The sequence below is a fragment of the Triticum urartu genome, chromosome 4A (assembly GCF_056163025.1).
Source record: "Triticum urartu cultivar PI428250 chromosome 4A, HENAU_Tu73, whole genome shotgun sequence".
In the NCBI taxonomy this organism is placed as follows: domain Eukaryota; kingdom Viridiplantae; phylum Streptophyta; class Magnoliopsida; order Poales; family Poaceae; genus Triticum; species Triticum urartu.
In genome coordinates this window covers 349,967,043-349,980,620 of record NC_141876.1, presented here as the reverse complement: position 1 = coordinate 349,980,620, position 13,578 = coordinate 349,967,043, and the positions used below count along the sequence as shown (strand labels likewise).

The 13,578-nt window shown below is 51.8% G+C and overlaps 1 protein-coding gene across 1 annotated transcript; it reads right to left on the bottom strand.

Moving 5' to 3' along the window:
• Window positions 1–9,952: 9,952 nt before the first annotated feature.
• On the bottom strand, window positions 9,953–11,557 carry LOC125553810 (uncharacterized). The gene has a single exon (XM_048717503.2). The coding sequence runs from the start codon at window positions 11,432–11,434 to the stop codon at window positions 10,232–10,234; it is 1,203 nt and encodes a 400-aa protein (XP_048573460.1). The 5' UTR covers window positions 11,435–11,557; the 3' UTR covers window positions 9,953–10,231.
• Window positions 11,558–13,578: the final 2,021 nt, after the last annotated feature.

The window sequence follows — 13,578 nt, the reverse complement described above, 5'->3', positions numbered from 1 at the left end:
GTTGTAACTGATGATCTCCTAACTAAATCCAAAGTCCACAAGTCCTTCAAATGCCCTCATAGATCCACCCTGATAGATCAATTATCTCCAAACTCCATTCAAAATTATCTCCTAAATAAATCCAAAATTATCTCCTAACTAAATCCAAATTATCTCCTAACTAAACCCAAAATAAGTCCAAACTCCATACAAAAATAATTATCTCCTAACTAAATCCAAAATATCTCGAAACTCAATTCAAAAGTATCTCCTAACTAAATCCAAAATAACTTTCTTTGAATCCAAATATGCTGACAACTTTCTCATGCCACATAACTCTAACCAAGTCCTTCAACATGTCCTAGCTAAATCCGACTTACACTTCCTTTCAGTCGAAATCTCGTCACAACTTTCTGAAACCATAAACCCTAAACCTCACATGACATATCCTAAACCCTAATCAAATCCGACCCCTATTGGTACTATATGCAGAAGGGACCAGAAAAGATTTGAGATGGCTAGGCACTTACAGCGAAGATCCAGCGTGAAAAAGTTGATGCACGTTGAGGGAGTCCTGGATTAGGGGGTGTCCGGATAGCCGGACTATACCTTCGGCCGGACTCCTGGACTATGAAGATACAAGATTGAAGACTTCGTCCTGTGTCCGGAAGGGACTTTCCTTGGCGTGGAAGGCAAACTTGGCGATACGGATATGTAGATCTCCTACCATTGTAACCGACTCTGTGTAACCCTAGCCCTCTCTGGTGTCTATATAAACCGGAGGGTTTTAGCCCGTAGGACGAAAAAACAATCATACCATAGGCTAGCTTCTAGGGTTTAGCCTCTCTGATCTCGTGGTAGATCTACTCTTGTACTACCCATATCATCAATATTAATCAAGCAGGACGTAGGGTTTTACCTCCATCGAGAGGGCCCGAACCTGGGTAAAAACATCGTGCTCCTTGTCTCCTGTTACCATCCGCCTAGACACACAGTTCGGGACCCCCTACCCGAGATCTGCCGGTTTTGACACCGACATTGGTGCTTTCATTGAGAGTTCCTCTGTGTCGTCACTTTTAGGCCCGATGGCTCCTCCGATCATCAACGACGATGCGATCCGGGGTGAGACTTTTCTCCCCGGACAGATCTTCGTATTTGGCGGCTTTGCACTGCGGGCCAATTCGCTTGGCCATCTGGAGCAGATCGAAAGCTACGCCCCTGGCCATCAGGTCAGATTTGGAAGTTTGAGCTACACGGCCGACCTCCGCAGAGACTTGATCTTCGATGGATTCGAGCTGCAGCCGAGCGCGCCGCACTGTCACAATGGGCATGATCTAGCTCTGCCGCCGAACAGTGCCCTGGAGGCCGCACCCGCATCAGCTCCGACCCTTAATTCGGAGCCAACTGCGCCAATCGAGGATGGGTGGTTGGACACCGCCTCGGGGGCTGCAATCTCTACGGCGATTGAGCCGAACACCAGCCCTATTCTCTGCGAAGCCCGTGACTCCAAGGAGCCGAACTCCTCTCCGGACTCCGAGCCCTCCGCGCCCCTACCGATCGAATCCGATTGGGCGCCGATCATGGAGTTCACCGCCGCAGACATCTTTCAGCACTCGCCCTTCGGCGATATTCTGAATTCACTCAGGTCTCTCTCTTTGTCAGGAGAGTCCTGGCCGGACTATGACCGGCAGGATTGGGATGTGGACGACGAAGAAATTCGATGCCCACCCACCACCCACTTCGTAGCCACTGTCGATAATTTAAACGACGTGCTCGACTTCGACTCCGAAGACATCGACATTATGGACGACGATGTAGGAGATGAACATGAATCAACGCCTATAAGGCACTGGACAGCCACCTCATCTCATGATGTATACATGGTGGACACACTCAAAGGAAGCGACGACGAGGAACACAGGGATGCAACGAGGGATCGTTCACTCGAAAAGCAATCAAAGCGGCGACGTAAGCGCCGCTCCAAGCCCCGCCTCGACAGAGACAGCAGCCATACAGACCCAGCCATAGAGCGGGACGGGCCGACGGACGACGAACATGCCTTCGAGCAACCGTCTGAACAGGGCAACTTGGATAAACAAAACGAACACCCCGTCCCCGGCGAAAACAACAGTCCGGACGACCTTATGCTGGATAGGCTCATGGAGCAGAAGAACCTCCACAAAAGGCTCGTCGCCACTGCGCGTAGCCTGAAAAAGCAGAAGCGGAAGCTCAAAACTGCAGAAGATGCACTCAGAATCAGATGGAGCAAAGTACGCAACACCGCAGACAAATATGGTGGCAGTCGCCACACAAAAAGCTATCCAAAGCAAAAGCTACTGCCTGAATTTGACGAGGAGGCCTTAGAGCCCCCGCAGTCAAAAAATAGGAAAGCCACCCGGTCGGATAGACGACCGCATGGCCAGCATGGAGCGGCAAGCGGTGCCGCACACAAGCCGGCACGCGATCCACCAAAGGATCCGCATCAAAAAGATGGCCCAGCCAGATCTATCTACGGGCCAAGAAAGCAAGCTCTAGTAAGCAATGCAACACAACAAATATCCGAACATCATGGCACACCCAAATACAGGGGTGCCACACACCCCTATGTTTCACCAATGAGGTGCTGGACCATGAATTTCCAGCGGGATTCAATCCCGTAAACATACAGGCGTACGACGGAACAACAGACCCTGGGGTCTGGATCGAGGATTATATCCTCCACATACACATGGCCAGAGGAGATGACCTCCACGCCATAAAATACTTACCCCTCAAGCTTCAAGGGCCAGCCCAGCATTGGCTCAAAAGCCTTCCCGAAAACACCATTGGAAGTTGGGAAGAGCTTGAGGATGCTTTCCGGGCAAATTTTCAAGGGACCTATGTCCGCCCTCTGGATGCAGAAGATCTCAGTCACATAACTCAACAACCCGGAGAGTCAGCTCGGAAATTCTGGAACAGATTTCTTACTAAAAAGAATCAGATACTCGACTGTCCGGACGCCGAAGCCCTAGCAGCTTTTAAGCATAACGTTCGAGACGAATGGCTCGCCAGACACCTCGGCCAAGAAAAGCCAAGAACAATGGCCGCATTAACAAGCCTCATGACCCGCTTTTGCGCAGGAGAGGACAACTGGTTGGCAAGATGTAGCGCCAGCGACCCAAGTACATCGGAAGTTAGGGATGGAAACGGAAAACCCCGACGCAGCAAGGACCAGCGCCGGAATAAGAGAAACAGCCCAAAGAGCACGGTGGTCAACGCCGGATTCAAAAGCTCGCGGCAGAATCAGAGAAAGCCGCCCCTCAAGGATAAGAGGGACGAGCTATCCAACTTAAACAAAATCTTGGACAAGATATGTCAAATACACAGTACTCCCGGGAAGCCTGCGAACCATACCCACAGAGATTGTTGGGTTTTCAAGCAATCTGGCAAACTCAACGCCGAACACAAGGGGCTCGACACACCAAGTGAGGACGATGACGAACCCCACAAGCAGAGCACCAGGAAACAAAAGGATTTCCCACAAGAAGTCAAAACAGTAAACTTACTTCACGTGACAAACAGAATGGCGCCAACAGAGATACGCGCCATACGGCCTATCCCAAAGGAGTCTCGCCAATGGTTGTTAAAACCGATCACCTTCGACCATCAGGATTACTCTAGAAGTATCCGGAACGCAGGCTGGACTGCCTTGGTATTAGATCCAATAATTGGCGGACTCCACTTTACAAATGTCCTGATGGACGGCGGCAGTGGTCTAAACCTATTATACCAGGACACAATCTGCAACATGGGGGTAGACCCAACAAAAATTCGCCATAGCAAAACCTCCTTTCAAGGGGTAACGCCAGGCCCGGATGCCCGTTGCATGGGTTCTCTCCGGCTAGAAGTTATGTTCGGCTCCCCCGATAACTTCCGTCGCGAACAGCTAACTTTCCACATCGCCTCATTCTCAAGTAGCTATCAAGCACTACTGGGACGCGAAGCTTTCGCCCGCTTTAACGCAATACCGCATTATGCATCTCTTACGCTTAAGATGCCCGGTCCACGAGGCATCATCTCATTAAAGGAAAAACATTGATTGTTCCTCCCGCGCGGAAGACAGTGCGACTGCCTAGACATCCCCACAATAACGCGGCTTCACTAGCCAAAGCACCTAAACAGGTCATCAAGACCACGGACACGGCTAGACGAGTCCGGCATAAACATACAATTGATAAAGGCTTAATAGCCGTATACCCCTGTACTAGGGGCTCCGCGCATATAAAACAAGAGACAATAAAGCTCAATTTTACCCATTTCGATTTATACTTTGTTTATTTAGTATAACTCATGTTCGGCACAATCTTTCCTAAACTAAGTTCCTCTCTTTTACAGATGAACACCGTGCTATGCCCGTCCAGGATACGGCACAACGGAGACACAGGCGCAGACGTGCAGCAGGGACCCGTTCCAAGGATTCTTTTCAGATTAAGACCCTGCGTAAACCTTTTTTACTGTCTCTTGTTGATACACATCCCCTGGTTTCTTGGTATAACCAAGGAGGAGGCTGGCATTTTGGCATGTGGCCACGTCAGAGTTTTGCGCGTACCTGGACACTAGGGGCTTATTACTAAGGGTGTTATCCCGCCCACCCTCATAAAGACCGAATACCTTACGGAGTGTTCGGCGTCGCGAGTTTGGCCTTATATGCATCAGCTCCGAATCATGTCTTTGGTCAAATGTTGGGTTTGCCCGGCTCCTGTGTTTTGCTACCTTACGTTCCGCTCTATCGGCTAAGGCGGCACCAGGAGAACTACTGCGATTGTGCCCCGGTTCGGCCAGGCGAGCACCTCAGCAGAGAAAGCCGAAAACTGACTGTCATGATATAGCGTGAGAATGGTCAACCACTCGATGACGTACCGGAATCTTTAGGATTCCTCCGCATTAACGAAGGGCCGCTTCCCGGCCAGGAACATACGCGCCCCGAGTTCGGGCGAGCACAGGCACCACCAGGGGCTATATAAGTGGCCTCACTGTCAAACTCCTATGGCTAAGTGAAGGTGATAAAGCATCATAGTCCGATTGCCTAGTTCGCTGCGCTATCACCTCCTTTGTAGGACCAAGACGTTGGATCAAGTGTGAAAATGCGCCTTCTGCGAACACCCCCGCATTATGTGCGTGGGGGCTGAAGCCGACGACTGCCATCTTTCAGATTATATATACATATATGTTAAACGGCCGCACAGGAAGTATTATAATACTTGCAGGCACAAGTATAAAAAGCTTCTACAATTTATCAGAATATTGTTTTACAATAATATATGCTATTCGAATATAGTATCCTTCAAGCACTGCGTCTCTATTAAACGAGCGCCTTGCATAACTTCCTGAAAATAGTGCTCAGCAGGTACTCGGCTTCCATCCGAGTCTGGGGATGCAACAACGGTGGCCTCCATTTCCGCCCAGTATGTCTTGACACGGGCAAGAGCCATCCACGCACCCTCTATGCATGCTGACCTCTTCATTGCATTGATATGCGGCGCCGCACCAAGGAACTGCTGCACCAAGTTGAAATAACTTTTCGGCTCTGGCCTCTCTGGCCACAGATGACTCATGACATACTTCATGGCGAGTCCGGACAACCTATTTAGCTCGGCCCATTCGGCCAAACGATCGGCTAATGACAGTGGACGCTCCGGATTGTGGAACTGCGACCAAAAGAGCTTTCCCACTTTCTTCTTGATCTCGGAAGTGTTCGGCCGCATCTGCGGCACTCGCCGCCAAATCCAGATAGGTGTCCGCTGTACTCCACATCCGGTCTAACGGAGCATGTTTAGGATCACAGAACTTCCTCCATAGCATAAAGGGCTTTCCAGCCGCGATCTCTCCGGCCTGACGCAGCTCCTCCTTCATAGCTCTCATCGCAGAGCGAGCATCCTTGGCATCAGCAACGGCCTTCTCCAGGTCCGTCTGTTCCGCCTGATCTTCTTTTTCAAGAAGCTTGCAACGGTCAGCAGCGCTCTTCAGCTTCACAGCCATCTCGGCCATTTCCTTCTTGCTTCGGCAGTGAGCAGCCTGTTCGGCTTTCAGCTCTTCAATTGCCTTTCCGGCAGCCGCATCACTTTTCCTGGCTTGCTCCTTGGCTCGGGCAAATTCCGCCCGAAGATTCTCCATGGCAGCAGCACCATCTGCAACAAGCGCACACATTGTAAGATACTGGCATAAAGCTCCTCTTACCAGGTGCCGCCGGAGGAATTACATACCTTGTGCCTCGTCAAGCCGCTTGTTGACAAGCGCGATGTCGGCATCTACCACGTCAAGTTGCCACTTTAGCTCGGCAAATTCATCAGTCCGGCTGGCCACCCGACACTTTGCCACCTACGTATGAAGGCGGCATATTAGACCTGGGATTATGATCCTCTGCGCGCCATCACTTTTGACAACGCACAGAGTCTCAGGGGCTACTATCTACACAGGGCGCATCTTATTTATGCGCAACTGTCCAAAAAGGGTACATTATTTCGCGTACCTCAAAACCTATCAGTAAACTCCTAACGGCCTCGTGCAATCCGCTCTCCGCGGATAAAATCCTCTCAATCACCATACCCATCAATGCACGGTGCTCCTCTGAGATAGATGCTCGCCCTAGCAGATCCTTCAGCTCCTCCGACCGCGCAACAGACGGTGCCGGACTCGTCTGATGGCCCTTCTCGAAGGCCGGACGCGGAGGGCTTTGGGGGGGCATATGACTACCTTTCAGCCCTGCCGGATTCGGAGAAACCCTCCGCGACGATACCTCAGGATCGCCCGCCTCGCAAGGCGGTACGGCAGGGGGAGGCGTTCCGCTCTCCATCATCTCCGGAAGAAGATCCCCCGAAGACGAGCTCTGCTGAGAAGGGCTAAGGTCCGAGCTACAAGGTAAATTTTCGATTACTCTTCTCAGATATAACGCAAGGATTTCTCTCATTTCTTAAAAAGAAAAACTCCTCTCTACTTACGGCTCGGTGGAGGGTTGATCCCCTTGAGGGCATAATTCGGCCGAAGTATCCCCCGGCGCAGGACCCTCTGACGAAGATTTCTTTCCCCGCTTTGAGGCCATGGTCTCCGGGTCGTCAGAGGCGGTCCTCTTCTTCCCCTGAGGAGAGGAATTTTCGATTCCTCCCTTCCGGACAACCTTCTTCGAGGAGGCTGTAGCTTCCTTGTCCCCTCCCTCGCTTTCCTTCGAAGGCACAACCTCCAACATCCTGACTACCACGGGATCCGGCGTGGTCTCGGGGAGGGGGTCCGGACACCTGATTAGCTTTGCTTTCGCTATCCACTCCTGTTTAAAGGACAGCTCTTTTAGGGGCAATTTTATGATAAATATACGGATAGCGAGTCCAGGCACAAGGCTACTTACTTGAGTATCCAGACGATTGCAGCTCAGACCTGCGTCCTCCGTGGAATCCGGACACACTACTTGTGGTCCAAAGAACAATTTGTACATCTCCACGGGCGTCATGCCAAGAAAATGTTGGAGAACTCGTGGTCCCTCCGGGTTGAACTCCCACAGGCGGAGGGGGCAACGTTTGCAGGGCAGAACTCAGCGAATTAACATAACCTGCGTCACCACGACCAGACTGATGTCTCTTTCTAGGAGATCTCGGATGCGGCCCTGCAACAGGGGCACGTCCTTTGCCGACCCCCAGTCCAGCCCCTTATTGACCCATGATGCCAGTCGTGGCGGGGGACCTGAGCGGAAAGCAGGCAGCGCCACCCACTTGGTGCTCCTGGGAGCTGTGATATAAAACCACTCTCGTTGCCATAAGCTGGACTCCCCTTGAAAAGAGCCCTCGGGCCATGGAGCACCAGCATTCTTGCTTATAAAAGCACCTCCGCACTCCGCGTGCCGTCCCTCGATCATCTTCGGCTCTACTTTGAAGGTCTTGAGCCATAGTCCGAAATGAGGAGTAATACGGAGGAAGGCTTCACACACGACGATGAATGAGGAAATATGGAGGATGGACTTCGGAGCTAAGTCGTGAAATTCCAGCCCATAATAAAACATGAGCCCCCTCACGAAGGGATCCGTCGGGAAGCCTAGCCCCCGAAGGAAGTGAGACACGAACACCACACTCTCACCAAGCTTGGGAGTGGGAATGACCTGCCCTTGAGCAGGCAGCCTATGCGAGATTTCGCCGGTCAAGAACCTGGCCTCTCTCAACTTCAGCACGTCCTCCTCCGTGGCATCCATCGGCCTCGAAGGTCACAACCGGACATTGTCGAAGGTCCGAAGCGCCTGAAATCTGGAGCCTTGGGTGTTGGAACTCGAGGCGGAGGGCGAACTCGTTTGAGATTGAAAGAAAGGAGTAAGGCCTTGGTCTCTTTATAAGAGGTTGAATACCAAGGGCCCTCCCCGTGACCGTTTGGGACTCGCCTTTGATCGAGAAAACATACCAACGGGTACGACTAGGTTACCCACGCCCGTGTTGATGAGAATCCCAGAATAAGGGGACACGATCTCTGCTTTAACAAGACGTGCCAAGGAAACCGCCTCGCTAAACGCGCTGAGGTGGGACAGTAAAACGATTCGAATAAAGACTTGGCCGTGGTGTGATGTCATGCTACGAAATACGTCAGCAGATTAGATTTGTGTAAATATTATTCTCTCTATGACAATATGTGGAAACTTATTTTGCAAAGCCGGACACTACCTTTGTGTTCAAAATCTTCTATGAAGTACTTGGAGGAGGAACCCGCCTTGCAATGCCGAAGACAATCTGCGCGCCGGACTCGTTGTCATTGAAGCCTGGTTCAGGGGCTACTGAGGGAGTCCTGGATTAGGGGGTGTCCGAATAGCCGGACTATACCTTCGGCCGGACTCCTGGACTCTAAAGATACAAGATTGAAGACTTCGTCCTGTGTCCGGAAGGGACTTTCCTTGGCGTGGAAGGCATGCTTGGCGATACGGATATGTAGATCTCCTACCATTGTAACCGACTCTGTGTAACCCTAGCCCTCTCCGGTGTCTATATAAACCGGAGGGTTTTAGTCCGTAGGACGAAAAAACAATCATACCATAGGCTAGCTTCTAGGGTTTAGCCTCTCTGATCTCGTGGTAGATCTACTCTTGTACTACCCATATCATCAATATTAATCAAGCAGGACGTAGGATTTTACCTCCATCGAGAGGGCCCGAACCTGGGTAAAAACATCGTGCCCCTTGTCTCCTGTTACCATCCGCCTAGACGCACAGTTCGGTACCCCCTACCCGAGATCCGCCGGTTTTGACACCGACACACGTCGATGAGGATGATGTGGCCTCTCGGGTCGGGGAAGGTGGCGTCCGCTCGGGGAAGGAGGGGATTAGTGGCTCGTCGGAAGATCTGGCGCCGCGACCCGAAGGGGGTGACTTGCGATGGTGGGGGAGGGGAGAGTAGGAGCAGGAGGAAGGAGTGACATGGCGAGTGCGATCGGCGGCGATCGAGGGCGCCCAAGGTTAGGGCTCGAGAGGAGGAGATAGGACGAACCGCTCGAACCGAAATTCAAAAAAGTACGCACGATGATTGGAGTTATAATAAAGTGTTTTATTAATGCAATTGATTTAATCAAAAAAATTAGGACGGAAATACCCCTAGACCTAAGTGGGCCGATTAAAAGTATTAAAAAATTAGGTCGAAAATACTCTTGGACTCAAAAAAGCCCAGCTAGTCTCATCTGTTAGATCGCCCATATAATACACGTGCTCTGGTGTATTATAATGTACCGTAAAATTTCTCTACATCTACTATGTTTTTTTTTTTCGTTTTTGTACTTCCAAACTACCAACCGCCCTGCACAGCTAGGATTCGAGACCACCCCCTGTCCAAGTTTGTGCTGAATTATTCTTCAGTCCTGCAATGTGCAGAATAATGCTTGCTATGTATCGAAATATAAGACGCTTTTCATCTTATATTTACAGTAGATAAGGAGGAGTCAATACGAGATGCACTTCATAACAATTCGAACCATTGAGTAACAAATCGGTGGTCATTTCATTGGAGATAACATAGCAGAGAGCCCAACATTTCTTTGCACCAAGTTTCTCTATGTAAATCGCAATCGCTGACATTGAAACAAACCAGATCCACCTTACACGTGTACCCCTGACAATATTACGGCCGTATATCTAAAGCAAGATCACAAAACAGAAATATACACTACACCAAAAATGGTTATTCACCCGTGTCAAGAACTATGACACACACCATCATTACCCACTAAACCCCAAAAGCCTTAAACCTTTCCTTCCTTATTACCCCCTCCTCCCGCCGCACTGAGCCGGCGGCCGGCGCCGCCCCCTGCCGCCCTTGGCCGGGCACGCAGCCACCACGGTCGGCGGAGGCGCAACACAGTTCCAGTGTGCACATACCGCCGCGCTCGACGGCACGCCGCGCACGCTGATGCCGGTCAGGAAGTTATCTTGAAGGAAGAGCACCCGCATGCGCCCGCCCTCCGCCGCCGCCACAATCTCCGCCGGCACCGCGCCAGCAAACTTGTTCCCGTTCAGGTACACTGCAGCCGCGCTCGCCAGCTCCGCCGGCACCAGCCCGGATAGCGCGTTGTGGCTGAGGTCCACCGTGGAGCCCGACGGCAACCACCCCGCCGGCCGGAGCTCGCCAGAGAAGGCATTCTTGCGCAGCTGCAGGTACCCAATCCGGAACGAGAAGACTTCTCCGGGAACCTCGCCGGAGAACCAGTTCCCGCCAAGGTCAAGAAACGACAGCCTCGTCAGTCTGCGAAGGACGCCGCCAACGCGGCCGGAGAGCCTGTTCCCGGCGAGACTGAGGTACACGACCGTCGCCGGGAGCGGCGGGACGCCGCCGGATAGGCGATTGTTCCTGAGGTCGAGGTGGACCAGCGGCGAACTCACTGTCTTGGGGATCTCGCCGGAGAGGGAGTTGTGGGAGAGGACGAGCGTTCGGAGACTCCTGATTTGTAGCAGTGAAGAGGGTATCCTGCCGGAGAAGGAGTTCTTGCTGAGATCAACCGTCCGAAGAGCAGGGGAGAATGCTCCGGGGAGGTTCCCGGAGATGAGGTTCCCGGATAGAGCGAGGAAGCGGAGCGACGGGAGCGCCGCGACGGCGGAGGATAACCCCCCGGATACGCGGCCGGGGACGAGCGAGAGCGAGCTAAGCGCGGAGAGACGCGCGAGCGCCGCGGAGGGGAATGCGCCCGAGAGGCCCGGTGCGCCGGCGCGCGGGTCCCCTAGGGCCAGCGTGACGACCCGGCCACCGCCGGAGCAGGAGACCCCGTCGAAGCCGCAGGGGTCTCCGGTGAAGTCCCACGAAGCGAAGAAGCCGGAGCCCGGCAGGTCGGAGAGCGCGCGCCGGACGGCCTGCAGCGCCAGGTAGTCCACCGGGTGCAGCGTCGCCGCCGCCGGTTGTACCGCAACCGCTAGAAGGACGGCAGCGAGGAGCAGGAAGACGCCAGGGCGTTGCGCCGCGCGCGCGGCCATTGGTCTCTCGAGGCGAAGTCGCGAGGCGGTAGTGTATCCGTAGAGAAAAGCGAGGGAGCTCAGTGAATCGCACTGTTCAGCGCGGCGTCGGGTGGTGTGAGCTTGTAGGAGAAGAACGCGCTGGGGATGGTGGCCCTGCCTTGATAAGCGTGCGTGCGGTGTGGTGGGTCCCACCCGACCCGTCTACAAACTGTTGCTCACCGACAAGTGGGGGACACCCGACTCGGTGGCCCCAATTGTCAGTGCTTAATTTTGTAGTGCGCTGCGCTTTGAAAGCCGTGCAGATGGAGGCACAGGCCATGCTTGCTAGGACCGCATGTCAGTTAGTCGATGGCAGGTTAGGCCACCTCAGGGGATCCCCATCCGGCAGAGGCCCAGAGCCATGGACATCAATAACAAGGAGTGAATAGCAAAAAAACAACCCATCATATTTTACTTTAATTCAGATTTATTGCCGAATTTTAAAGATAAATTTTGTATGAATGTAATGACATAAATTGAAACTACTTCCTCCATTCCAAAATATAATACGCCCGCGCTTCCCAAGGTCCAACTTTGACCATAAATTTAACCAACGAGACCAACTGCGGCGGGAGAAAAAATTATATAATTAAAAACTTCTTTCGAATACGAATTCATTGATATAATTTTTGCTCCCGCCACAATCAGTCTTGGTAGTTAAATTTACGGTCAAAGTTGAAGCACGTAGATAGAGAAAGCACTATATTATGGAATGAAGGGAGTATTATTTTCAAAAGCAATTGTATGTTAGCAAAGAGTATACATATATGCTCGACCATTTAAGATGAAACAATTAAATGGGAGTATGCATCTGCTACCAAACAATTCTAGTGGATAATAATATGGCATGTTTGATGACGTGGAGACCTGCATGTTGAAATAATTATAATTAACGAGGATCTACTGTTTAGATATTATAGATTATAGATCCGGATTTGCTATCATATTGGACGCCCCGAAAATCTGCCAATGTTTTTACTATTTTTTAGTAAATATTGACGACTACTTTGGGTGAATAAATCTAATTTCTAAGAGCATCTACAACCGGACTCCTCAAAACCATCCCAAACGCGCGGGCAGGCCGCCCGACCACTTCCCGGTCACGATTTTTTGACCCAGACGGATTTCTCAAGCGGCCCTCAACCGCACGGACTGACCGGCACCCCTCATATCAAGCCTAGATATGGGGCGGATATGGGGGCGTCGGACACGCCCGCCACGTCGGACTCGTCCCACGCTGGGCCACCTGACCCCACATAAAATTCTCCCCATCCGCACGCTGGACAAAACCCTAACCACTTCACTCCACTCCCCTCCAATCCCCTCTGCCACCCAAGCTCGTCTTCGGCTCCTTCCCGGCCTCTCCGGCATGGCGGGCAGCAGATCCGAGTCCCACCTCCAAATCCTCGACCCCGAGCTCATCCCCCGCGGCCCCGAGGAGGAGATGGTCGTCCGTCTTGCGCTCCGCCCCGCTCGGGAGGAGGCCCGTGGACGACTGCGCTGGGACTCCATTCGTCGGGAATCCATTGCTTCCGCCCAAATGGGGCATGGATCCGGCGCTAGGCCGGCCATAGCTGCCTTGCCGGAGGCCGTGCGATCCGTCTGGCGTCCAAACGCGATGGCGGACGCGCAACCCCTCCGGTGGCGCGCCGAGCTAGATGTGGAGAAAGAGATTGACTGATAAATATGGAGATATCCCCACAAAAAAGATAAATATGGAGATAAGCCACATAAGACCACATCATTAATTATTCAATATAGAGCTAAGAATTTCCACTAACATACATTCCACACTCTTTATTCTTTTAATATAGTGCCATACTTGCATTTTACCTATGATACTATGCTAAGAACCAAGCATTGTGGGGCCTTCCTACTGTTCCACTTTGTACATGTGCTAAGGCAGGTGTAAGTATGCAAATAATATTACGTGACAAGATAATTAAGAGGATAGAGAGATGATGAAAATGCATGTAGCCCCAAAGTGTGGTTTTGGTAATTAATGATAATATCTATGGACTAATGTTTTCACTGATATATACTTGAAGGAATATTTCATAGGTGGTGCCTTGAGGATATTGGATGGATTCAAGTATGAATGTCATAGTGATGCATGAAGCATA